At 38.4% G+C, this 13087-nt stretch overlaps 1 protein-coding gene across 1 annotated transcript in view; it reads left to right on the top strand.

Moving 5' to 3' along the window:
- Nucleotides 1–13087, top strand: part of LOC122815150 (probable E3 ubiquitin-protein ligase HERC1) — a 5886073-nt gene that overhangs the window by 4307131 nt on the left and 1565855 nt on the right. The window contains exon 56 of the mRNA XM_044087407.1: nt 5863–6062. Within this exon, the coding sequence (XP_043943342.1) occupies nt 5863–6062 (200 nt within the window). The remainder of the gene's footprint in view (nt 1–5862; nt 6063–13087) is intronic.

Below are 13087 nucleotides of genomic sequence, written 5' to 3'. Positions count from 1 at the left end.
TTTCCATATTACCTTTACATGTGAATCTTGCTCACTTATAAACAAAAAAGAAAGAGTAATGAAATAAGTTAAAAATATAAAGTGCAAGTAGCTAGGCTATAGGAGGTATGTTTGGAAAGAACTGAGAAATTGAATTTGATAAAAAAGGGATTTCAGAATGGTTATTTGGTGGAATATCTGGGACAAAGGAAAAGGGGAATATTTATATTAATTGCAGAAGGAGCGCCAATAATGATAGAAGAAGGAAAAAAAAGAGATACTAATGGCAGATTTGTAGTAGTAAGGGGCTACTGGCAAGGGAGGAAGATTACACTGGCATGCATTTATATTCCACCTAAAACTGCTACAGTGGCACTCGAGAAAATCCCGGGAGAAATAATTAGCTTTCAGCAGGAAATATTACTTATAGGTGGGGACTAGAATTTTATTTGCAGTAGTGAGGATGTATCGGGAGGCCTAGAAGAGAAAATATAACAAAGGAGGGTAGATTTTTGAAGAAATTTGTAAAATTATTTGGTATGGAAAATGTGAATTCAGTAGTAGGAGTTCAGAGAGAATTTAAATATTATTCCCCATGGTACAAAAACTGGGCTAGGCAAGACAGAAATTATATCTCCATAGACCACATGCATTTAATTAAAAGTTTTAATGCGCATCTGATATCTATTTCAGATCACATGCCAATAATAACTGAAATAAAAATGTAGGGTAATGAAATAAAAACAAGACACTGGCACTTCCCCACCTATCTGTTTAAAAGAGATGAATTTAAGGAATGGGTAGTGGAAATTATGCTGGAGTTATTAGCAAAGATGGAGCTCTCTTCTGAAAATACAGCTAGGGAGTGGGATAAAATTAAAGTGGAGTTAAAAGTAGGGTGGAAATAAAAGAAAAGGAGATATGGTTAAGAAGTGACAAGAATTATTTAGAAGGACTGACAAAGGTTGAAGTATTACAGAATAGAGGGGATCTTACAGAACAAGAAAAGGTGTAATTGCAGAGTGCTAAAGAGAAAATAAGGGACTAAATGGATAATGTGCATGAGTTTGAAGAGATTACTATTAAGCAACTGTTTTTTTGATAATGACTGCAGACCACAAAAACTTTTAACACAAAGGCTCAGGCAACAGAAAGTAGAAAGGGCTGTTGTCATATGGAGCCTATAACAAGGAAAATAACCAGAGATTCTTTAAAGGTGTTAGAAATATTTTGGAAATTTAATGAAAATCAGTATAAAGCAGCGGAATGTGGAAATCTCGAAAGGAACAAATGGAAATATTTATGGAAGTATTAAATATGCCACGATTAGAGAGAGAATTGCTGTTATGCTTGAGGTACCTCAAGTATACCACAACTTTGGACACACTGCAGTTTGCATATAGGCCGAACCGCTGCACAGCAGCTGCCATCTCTCTTGCACTTCATGAAACCTTGACCTACTTGGAAGGTAAGAACTGCTATGCCAGAATGCTATTCATCAACTTCAGTTCTGCCTTCAACACTGTCATCCCTCAGAATCTAGTAAAGAAACTAGTACGGCTGGGCGTCAGCACCCCATTATGCAACTGGACCCTAAGCTTCCTCATGGACAGGCTTCAAAAGGTTTGTGTGGGCAACAGTAATTTTGGGAGCATAACTCTGAACACAGGGATGCCACAGACATGTGTCTTAAGTTCTTTAATATTCACCTTGCTGACCCATGACTGCGTGGCCAGACAGGAGTCCAATAAAGTCATCAAATTCTCAGATGACACCATGATCATAGGTCTGGTCAGGAACGGAGAGGAAACAGCTTACAGAAGTGAGCTGGAACATTTGATAGACTGATGTAATAGCAACAACTTAGCGCTGAATATCAGCAAAACCAAAGAACTGATTGTGGACTTCAAAAGGTGTAAGGGAGCACTTAAACCTCTAGAGAGAAAAGGGGTGACAGTGGATAGGGTCAAGACCACAAAATTTCTTTGAATACACATCTCAAATGACTTGACTTGGTCAGAGCACACCAATTACACTGTCAAAAAAGGGCAGCAATGGTTGCTCTTCTTAAGAAAACTGAGAAAAGCAAACTTGTCACAGTCCATCCTCCAAGCATTCAAGAGGGGCACCATCAAGAGCATATTAACCAACAGCATCATAGTCTGGTATGGGAATTGTAATGACTCCAAATGTAAGGCTCTCAGGTGAGTTGTAAGGGCAGTGGAGAAAGTCATTGGTTCTTCACTTACACACTTGGAAGACTTGCATGAGACTGACTGCTTGGGAAGATCCAGAAAGATAACAATGACCTTACCCATCCTGCAATTGGCATGTTCTCCCACCTATCCTCAGGTAGAAGATACAGTAGCACAATCTCCAAGACTTCCAGGCTAAACAACAGGTCTTTTTTTTCCTTAACCATTAGACTGTTGAACTATGTTGACAGGAGAACCAGAAGAAAGTCAGCTTCTTCATCCCCCAATCACCTATGCATGTATATATCTGTCTGAGCAGGAATAGTACACACTACAGCTCATTGTGTGCTACTAAATTTACTAATTTTACACAGTTCATATGAGAGCAATATCGATAGTCCGTGTCCATACATGAATGTGCAATTCTTACTGTGCGGTCTTTACCTGTATCCTTATATGAAGAATCCAATAGAGTGCAATATACAGTACACTGTGCAATATGTGTATGTTGTTCTATGTATTTCTATTTATATGTTATGTTTTTGTGATGTCAAATTCCTTTTTTGCTAAAATATTTTTATGTATGTATGTCCTTGCACTGGGAACAAAGCAGCACAGTTTCATTCACTTACACTGTAGTGCAGATTTCAATGACAATAAAGTTTACTTTGACTTTGAAAAGATGAGGCACAATTACTAACAGTAAGGGCAGGAGGAAATTAGATAAAAATGGTGATGTATAACCATTCTGTGAGGAAGTCCCCACAATAGATCTTATTCTTTTGGAAGATGGGAAGCTCGGAGGGAAGAAAGTGATAAAGATTTGGCAGGTTTTGTTTAACAGTCCTTTTAATAGGGTGAATAGTACCAGCATCCTGGAAGAAAGCAGTGGTGGCTGTAATACCAAAATGGTATAGACTCATCAGATCCAGCTGCACATAGGCCTATTTCAATTCTAAACCATGATTATAAATTTTATGTTTATAATGGCTAAAAGAGTGGAAAAAGGTCATGCCAAAATTGATAGATATGGATTAGTGTGGTTATGTGGAAGGGAAACATTTGACAACATTAATAGAACAATGATGCTCCAGATGGAATCAGAATGTAAGACAATACCACTTCTGTTGGTGGAACGTGATGCAGAGAAAGCATTTGATGGAATAAGTTAGGACTTTATGAGTTGGTTTGGAGGATATATGAGGGATCAGAGGCAAAATTTAAAGTGGGAGATCCTCTCTGTTAAGTTCTGTTTGAACAGAGGAATGAGGCAGGGGTGTCCTCTTTCCCCGTTATTTGTGTTATATTTAGAACCACTGGCAAAGAAAATAAGGGACTTAGAAATTCAAGGATATAATTTGTATGGTAGTCAAGAAAAGTTGGCTTTATTTGCAGATGATATTATTTTGTACCAGATACAACCAGAAAAGGGCATTTCATTGTTGGGGAACATTCTGAACAGTTTCAAGTCTTTTGGGGATAGAAAATTAATGAAGATAAAACAAAGGCAATATCTGTAAACTATGTGCCCACAAACACTGATTCAGAAATACTCATATTTATGGGGACAAGGTAAAAGGAAGTACTTAGGAGTATGGGTTAAAAAGGATTCTGTTATGGCAGTTATGGATATGTGTGAAGAGACTAAAGAAAAGATAATACAAAAGCTGAGAATCGGATGCTCTGTTTTATGGATATAGATAACAAGATACGAACAGAGAAAATGTTTTAGCCCCTTTACTTTTATACGCAGGTCTGGCATATTTTTATCAACCAGAGGTGAAGTTGTGGATAGCAATTAATAAAGATTGGAAATTAAAGGATTTTATCTGGGAGGGGAAAAGGGCAAGAGCCAAGTGGGATAAGTTGATCCTTCCAGTTGAACAAGGTTGTTTGGGATTACCTGATTTGAAGGGATATTTCAGAACTGTACAGTTAAGGCGCCTATATATATTGCACAAGCAGAAAGCTGTACTTCAAAGTGGAAAGGGATGATGATGAAAAAGTTGGAAATCTCAAGAAACAAGAAAAGACTGGGATTTTGGATGCAGATCTTTAAAGAGAATAACAACCATGCAGAATATTATATTCATAAAGTAGAAGAAAGTATTCTAAGACCTAAGCCAATGCAGAGATGAAGAAAGAGATTCTGCTGATAGGGATGACTACAATCAGGGGTACAGAGAAAAGGCATGGGGGGCTGGAGGAAACTGGCAAAGGAATGAAGGTTTTAGGAACAAGTCATTAGAAAGGGAAAGGTAATAGAATTGGAAGAGGCCAAAAATTCATTTGGACTGCAGGCTAGAGACTGCCTTTCCTCTCAAGGACTGATATCAGAGTATAAGCAAAGAGAAAGACATAGAGCAATCCTGAGTGAAATACTGGTAGAGTTTTTAGAAGAATCTAGAACAGAAGCTGCAGTTAAAAAACAGGATAATTAATAGGGCATATAAAATATTGCATGGTAAATATAGGAATCAGTCAGAGGAGGTTAGAAAGGACTAAGAAGAGAGATTGGATAATCAATTCATAAAGAAACAATGGGGATATTTGTATGATTCCCAAATATGCAAAAAAGTCTAGAAGATTTAGAATCTTTGTTTGGAAGTGTTTGCATATGTATTTTTATACCCCAAGCAGACTACAAAGAATTTTTCCTCCGGTAGATTGCAAATGTTGGAGGTGTGATGGGGAAGACGAGGTAACTGGGAACATATTTTCTGGGGGTATAATGAGTTGGCAGACTAACTTCATGCAGACTGCTCTATCAGAATTATTAGGTGAGCAAGATGGTGTAAGTAAGGAAATGAATTTTTGAGCTGTGATACAAAATCAGATTTGCTTAGACATAATAAGGCCTTGCTGACTTTAATTCTGGTTGCTACCAAACAAGCAGTTACTAGAAAATGTATATCAAAATCTGAACCAATGTACTAGAAGTAGTAAATATAGTAACAGAGATAAAACAAATTAAAGTGAGGTCTTTAGAAAACAAGCAAATTACATAGAAAAAATGTGAGTTGTGGGAACAATACTGCATAATAATAATTTGGAAGAGAATGAGGTTTCAGGGTAAGTAGGAAGTGAATGAGCTATGTAATGTTTGCCTGACAATGACTGGATAGATTATAAGTGATGTATAATGCTTGTAATTGAAAATATGTCAATATGGTTTGTTTTCATTTTTATAAGATTGCTTATGTTGTAAGTGACAATTTAATAAAGATGTTTCTTATTTTAAAAAAAGAAAAATGGTACTTGCACTCAGTGAAAATCTAATACTGAAGGAGTAGGAAAGATACAAATCACTTATTCTGTGCAGCATAAACTGAAGGGTGAAAGGAATGAGAAGAAATTGGTTGTGACCCTTGTGAGCTGAAATGTATGTGCAACAGTGTTTTACAATGAAAGAAGGGAATATTATTTCACAAGCACATAGCTGAATAATTGACTACATCTCCTTGTTGTTACTGTTAGCGCTGCAGTCTTTAGTGAGGTAGTTTAATGTTTTCTTCATAGTACATACTGACTGTAGTTAACTAGTCTTGCAAAATTTAAAATAAGGTATGTAAACTGGAGACTACTTTTTAGATTTTGAGTTGAATACATTTGTTTTGACTGCTTACCCTTTCTTGTATTGTTGACATCTCCTAAATTAGGTCTAATGATGCTTTTAATGTTCTTTCAGGAGAGTGTGACTAGTTTGAAGTGGGATCCCACTGGACAGCTGCTGTTATCAGCATCTAAAGCAGAGGTGATAAAGATCTGGAGCAAAGTGGGCAGCATTTGGATGGCAGTCCATTCTCTCTTCCATACTGCATTTGTCAATACTGTTGCATGGTGCCCGCTTCCTGCAGGAGGATCTGATCCAAGGCTTATGTTGGCAGCGTAAGTACAAAGTTGCTAATGTCTTGAGATTAGGAACTGTGTATGCAGTAAAGTCATTTTAATAGATTCGGGTGATAACTTTTTAAATCATAGGTGATGGTTGAGTAAATGTGAACACGTATTTTTCAGATGAGCCGGTCATAATGTACTAAAGTGATTGCTTTTATTTCTTTATTGATTATGAGCCACACCAGTATTAATGCTCAGGCACTTTATAATATGCAGTATGATGTTATTAGTACCATTTGAGACCAAGTTTATTTTTAATGTAAGGCGCTTGTTAATTAACAAGTTTTTTGTTAGCTGGGTAGGATGTCTCCATTAGTGCCCAAATTAGCATCATGGCTACCTTTGTTAATTTAAGTAAGGGATTGGACAGTGCCTCTGTTGCTGTCATTTGCCGCATGTTATAAATTACCTGATGCTGAAAAAGTGTTAATTCATTTTCCATTTACCCACTGTATCCTCTTCAGAGTTGCATTAGAGCTGGAGCCTATCCCAGCACTCAGTGGTCATAAGACAGGAAAAAGATCCTGGGTAGGACACTGGTTTGTTGTGGGATGCACATGTATACATACATAAATACATCACACACATGCACACACACAGACAATTTTGTGGATCACAAGTTTATCTCCTTCATATTTTTGGGTTGGGAAAGAAAGCAGCACACCCAGCAAAAATCAAAGTGGTCACTCAGTCAGGAATTCGGCACCCTTTTTAAGGTCGGGGTCATAAGTGTTTCATATGTAGGCTGTGATCTCTACTGTAGAGCCATTAAAACTGTTGGTGTCAGCAGCTCTACATTTGAGACTCATGATGTACTCTTCTATTTTGACCAGCATAGTACTGAGGCAGAGTCCAATGATGCTGATGAATTCGAGGATGGTAGTCCTATGACTCGAGCAGGAGTTACTCCACTGACTTTGGCCTCATCCTTTGGCACTGATCAGTTTTCAGCCTATAGTTCTCATAATCCTTGCCAGTGACAGAACATTTCTGAGAGTCTCAAGCCTTCCCACCATGAGGGACATCACAAGTATTTGGCTATTTCAGATTAGTTCCGTCTGGAGCAACTGTGGAAACAGTTGTGTAAAGAGAAGGCACTTAGACCCCCTAAACAGTGTCTCTCAAACCAGATGCTGATTCCTTTGAAGGTAAAAGGTCCCCACAGTCCCCTCCAGGTGACAAAGTTTGGTGAAACCTTAGAAATAATGTTACCCCCCCCCCCCATGATCTGTCCCCTCTACCTCCTAGGAGATCTCTCTGGCAGATCATATGATAGACCGGGTGATGGCAAGGGCATGGCGGGAGTGTGATGTGGTGGAGAGTATCCCATGGAAGCCACACAAAATATTTTGTCCAGCTAAGGACTTACAACATTTAAGCAAAAATCCTCAGCTGGATGGCATTATTGTGGCAGCAACTACCAAAAAAGAACTGTGCAATGACAATCCAGTGGTTTGTCCTCCTAACAAGGAGTCTAGGGTGATGGGGAATACATTTTCACATTCACACTCTGAGCATTGAACTATGTAACTCATATGACCATGTTCCAGAGAGAGACCTAGCTAAGCCAGTATTAGACCTTTTGAGGAAGCCTGCCATTTCTGACACCCATAAGCAGCTTAAATCTCAGATGACTGCCATGCTGAACAATTTTCAGTCTCTCCATGTTGTTGCAGATGGAGCAGTAATAGCAACACACGCAGAAATGACAATGATGTGTCATTCCTGACTCCACTTATTTGACTTTGTGGATGACTTTAAGGCATTCATTGTTAACCACTCTTATGCTGTCTTCGCTCTTTGAAACCAAAATTAAGGAAACACTCCTGAAGAATGAGCAGGAAGGAAAGATGCTGTATGCCCTATAAGTGTGGTTTGAGACCCCCAAAGGGCCTTTTGCAAGAACCAAAAGGGCTTTAAATCCCTCTGGTTTAAGAAATCACATGATTTATTTTCATCTTGTGTACAGATAAGGGCAGCTGTGGCTGAAGAGGCTATTGGACACTGCACTGGAGGCCGAAGGTGTCTGCAAAACTAGGGCTTCAGAGGTTCTTTCTTCCTTCAGAAAACAGCCTCAGAATCCCTGAAAGTTACCCAACTGCTCCCCTCTGAAGGCAGTCAAGGACAGACCATCTCTCAGACCATATGTAAGGATGACCAGTTTACAAGGCATTTGGGTGAGAAGCATAATATCCAAAGGCTGTGTTATCCCCTTGACATAATCTCAGAAATCTTGCCCTTGAGCCAACCAGATGTTCCAACCCATCAGAAAAGGGCAGCAGTCAAGGAAATTACTTAACTCCTCCAAAAAATGAGCTATCCAAGAAATCCCACCAAACCAGAGAGGGTCTGTAGTCAATTCCAAATCCTTTTTAGTTCCCAGAAAGTCAAAGGACCTCAGGACAATTCTAAACTTAAACAACTAAACAAGTGCATAAAAAAGAGACAGTTCCAAATGGTCATGGTGCAAGCTGGTCTTCCCTGCCTACAAGATGGTAATTCTTTGTGTTCTTTAGACATTCAGGATGTGCCCTTCCATATAAAGATCATCAAAGAGTTGTGAATGTACCTTCCCTTCTGGTTAGAAGCTATTACTATAATTTGGTCACCCCCCCCCCCCCCAGGGTGTTCACCAAGTGCATGGCAGTTATTACAACTCTCCTAAGGGTAAGAGGGATTCACATATTCCCATACTAAGATGATTGATTCCTGACTGCTGCAACAAAGGAGTCCATCATATCAGCTTGAGAATATTTGCTTCACTCGTGCCTGCACTTTATGATCTCTGTAAACATGGAAAAGTCTAAAGACAGAATCCTCACAAAGTCTGGTTTCATCTTAATGCAAGACCTGTGACATTATGATCTGTAATCCCAGTCCTTCTCCTTGCTCCAACTCTACCAGCTTCTGTCATTTTAAAAATCTTCTTTCATATGGTGGCTTCCATTCTACTAGTGCCACATGCAAGGTTAAGCATGCAGTGGTCTCAGTTAATAGATTTTAAGAGTTCTCTAGTCTGCCTCTCCTTTTTTTTGCTGATTACATTTAATATGGTGAGTGGAGTCCCCCAACATTTCTGCATGTAGAACTTTCACCCTTCATCTTCCAAAAGCCATGGTGACCACAGACATCTCCTACTTGGGGTTAGAATGAGGGAGAATGGTCCAGGTACATGGAAGCAACAAGAGGCAAATCTTCACATAAATATCCTGGAGATGAGGGTTTCCTCCTAGCAGTGCAAGCCTTCCAGGACTGCTTTCTCCATAGTGTGATCTTTATACACATACACACACACAGACAAAAGATCATTTGTCTAGTACATCATTAAGCAGGGAGAAACCCAAATTTATCCCCCCCCCCTTTGTTGATAAGCTGTGAGGGTATGGCAGCGAGTGTTGACTTTACAGCATTTACTTGTAACAATGTACATTCTGGGATGCACTAACCATTTAGCAGATAGGCTGTGCAGATCCATTCTGATGTCTCATGAATGTTCCCTCATTCCATCAGTAGCTCATATGATTTTTGTTGCTGGAGTCTGTCTTGCAGAAAATCTGTTTGCATCCCCAACCAACCCAGAAATGCAGCAGCTACTCTACCCTCATCTCTCCACTGGGATGGTCACTAAGGAATGCTGTGGTCTTTCAGTAACCACTCAGAATTCTCTATGACTTTCCCCAATTGTCATTAATATTCAAATTACTTTAGAAAGCATCTCTGTACAAGGCTTCAGTAATCCTCATAGCTCCATTTTGTCTGACACAGATTTGGTTTCCCTTTCTAAGGCCTAGCCTCAAGAAACAGCCCTGGCTTCTTGATCCACAGCCAGATTTCCCGTCCCATATGTACAGTGAGCCTCACCCTGACATTCCTTCCCCCAAGCTGACTACATGGATTCTCTTGATGGTTAAGGATCCAAATATGCTTCTAGAGTGATCCACATTCTTTCTGCTATGCAGAAAGATTCTATGTGCAAAATGCAAAAGTAAGAGGAAGAAAGTTTTACTTTGGGCATACCAACAGGAATCAGATACATTCTCAGGTCCAATCTCCTCAGTCTTACAATTTCTTTCTTTACCTTTTGACTCAGGTTCTAGTTACCCAACTATCAATGTCCACTTAGCCACCATCTCTGATTTTCACCAAGAATTCAACTTTTTGTCCTTAGAAGCACAAAAGATTTGCAAAGTTGTTCTCAATGGAAACATTTTCTTTTGACCTCCCATAAGAATTTCACTCCTCTGTCATATCTCAGTTTGGTCTTAGAACTATTGACATATTCCCCTTTTGAACCAGGTTCCTCTTCTGACTTGAAATACCTGTCCAAAAAGTCATTTTTTGGTAGCTGTTATCGCTACCATAAGGGTGTCAGAGCTGCATGCTGTATCATTTCAACCACCATACTTAAGTCTTCCACAAGGGTTTCTTTTGGGATCAGACTTTACTTTATGCCAAAGGTCACCCCAGAATTTTCTCTCAATTTGTCTTTTTTCCCAAAATACTCCAATAAACAAAAGTACATACTGCGCACACTAGATGTCCATGGACAATTGCATTTTTACTTCACATCATACCAAAGAAATCAGAAAGACAACCAATTATTTATTTCTTATCAACCTTCCAAATTGAGGAAAAAGCTTCCTTAGGTCACCGTATCCAATTGATTAGCCTTTATTTGCCAGTCTAGTAAAACCATTTTGGCAAGATCTAATACTCATTCCACAAGATCCAATACAACTTCCACAACTTCTGCAGGTATTCTTCAGTTGATGATATATCTGCGTCAGCAACATGGTCTACTTTGCACACCTTTGCCAGACATTTTAAAGTGGATGTGATATCTAGGTCTAGGTCATCCTTTAGATCTGTTGTTTTTAAGGGCATCTTGTCATGATCCCAGCCAGGAATACCTATAGCGGGGGGATCTGTTCCATCAGGCATAATGGACAGACAGGATAATGTATGATACAAACGTTATTTACTTAACATAACATTGGATCTTCATTATCTGTAATCCAACCACTTTGGCAACCCACCCTCCATCTTCATTGAAATTCTTAGGCCCTTTTATGTGCCAGATGGGCATAATAGAGCTAACCTGGAGCTTGTCCCCCTCTTGTTTCCGGTTTACTCATGCATAGAAGTCCTCTACTTGAGTTGTACACTGCAAACTCAATCTGAAGGCTGTAGAGGGGACAAATGCATTGTGGGAGTAGGGAAGGAGCTTGAGCACTTGCATTTGTCTCTTTGCCAAATCTGATCCTCTTTGTGGCGCTAATCCCACCAAAGTAGACAGACTAAGGATAATGAAGATCTAGCACTATGATTAATATATAACTTCTGTTTTCTTAACAGTAACAGATAACCTAAGGAATATAAATTAAGACTGAAAAAGAGAAGAAGAAAAGGAGAAACAGTTAAATACCCTTTCTGTCTGATTCTGTTGGTGATGAATGTTTGATGTCTTCCACTGGAGGGAATCTGCAGACTTTTGGGAAAGGTGACAACAAAACTTTGCTTGTCAATTAGCAGGTATACAAACCACAAGTCCCCTTTGATAATGTCAGTTTGTCTGTTAAAAAAAAAAAGTTTTCATATTTATTTTGCATCTGGCCAGCACATATTTCCCTAGAAAGTGAGTCATCTCTATGTATTGCAATTCTTCAGGTTTTAAAATAATGATAGAGCTGTCCACTTTTAGTAATTAACGCATATTGCAAGTAGAAACAAGCAAAAATACCGGTGGAAAAAGTCCACGTCCAATAAAGACACAAATACAGTAACGAAATATGAGGAAGCAGAGCACGGCTAAAATAAAACTTTAATAAAATAACTGTTAGATTAGGGATCTCCATTTTAAAGTAGTTATGAAGCATTATGCAGACTAAAAGGTTAAATATGTAGTGTCAGAAATGTATGCATTCAGTTTTAGAAAAAAGATTTTATTAGAAAGGAAAGATGGGCATGAAATGTGCAAAACATACAGAAATACAGAATGATCTTTTCTCAAGGGAAAGATACAATTTTGCCAGCTAGAATATTCCTTAATGAAGTGTTAAATAAAGCACATATGAGACGACCAAGATTAGGGGGAGTGAATGCGGTTTACAAAGGAAAATCACTGGATTGAAACAATATAATATACTGTGTTTAGGATAGCAGTTCGACCTGACATTACAGAGAAGATTAAGCTACAATACAGATACAGACACTCGAGCCTGAGTACAGAAGTCAGTTCAAATATAGACTGTTTCTCTTTACATTATTCAGGACAATCAGAAGATATGTGCAGACACTTTGGCTATATTTAGCAGCACTGTTATTATCAGCACTGTTAATAAAAACAGTATTCAGATACTGTGAACATCTAATAAAGCCTTATTAAATGAACTACAGTGTTTAGAAAATTCATTCTGAAAAGTACACAAGACTTGGCCCATAAAGAAAAGACTAGCACCTGTTCAGCACAAGTTTGGGTAATTGTCAGATAGACTTTCGTTTCAGCGTCATTTCAGTTGTTTTCATTTAATTCCAGTACAGTACATTCTTATCAGTTTTTATAACAGTGAGCAGGCAAATGTTTATTTCATGCAGAAAAATGTAAATAAAGTCAGCACAGTAAGCAGTACTATCAGTTTATAATTGTTAAAAATGCAAATGTTAGTTTAAAGACCTGATAACTAAATACAATCAAAAACTTTAGGCACCCAGCCTTGTACAAGAAATAAAAAGATGATGTTTGAAGGCCTAACTATAAAAAAGACACTTCATCATTACAGCAGGCCTTTCTTTACCTCATCAGTGACTGGAACAATGCCTAGTAAAATTTGGCAAGAGCTGTGGTGTAAAAGGTGACTCTGTGTTTCAGTTATTTCTTCAGTGTTTATTTAAAGTAAAAATGTACGAGTTAAAGCAGGTATTATGTTTTCAGCCAATTATTTAACAGTACTAGTTTTCAGTTTATCAGTTAAAGCAAGTATGTATGTTTCAGACAGTTATGTAACAGTATTAGTTTG

This window comes from Protopterus annectens, chromosome 1.part1 (assembly GCF_019279795.1).
Source record: "Protopterus annectens isolate FY-2018-M chromosome 1.part1, PAN1.0, whole genome shotgun sequence".
NCBI classification, from domain to species: domain Eukaryota; kingdom Metazoa; phylum Chordata; order Ceratodontiformes; family Protopteridae; genus Protopterus; species Protopterus annectens.
Note: the sequence above shows the minus strand (reverse complement) of the source record. Positions and strands in the feature narration are given on the sequence as shown.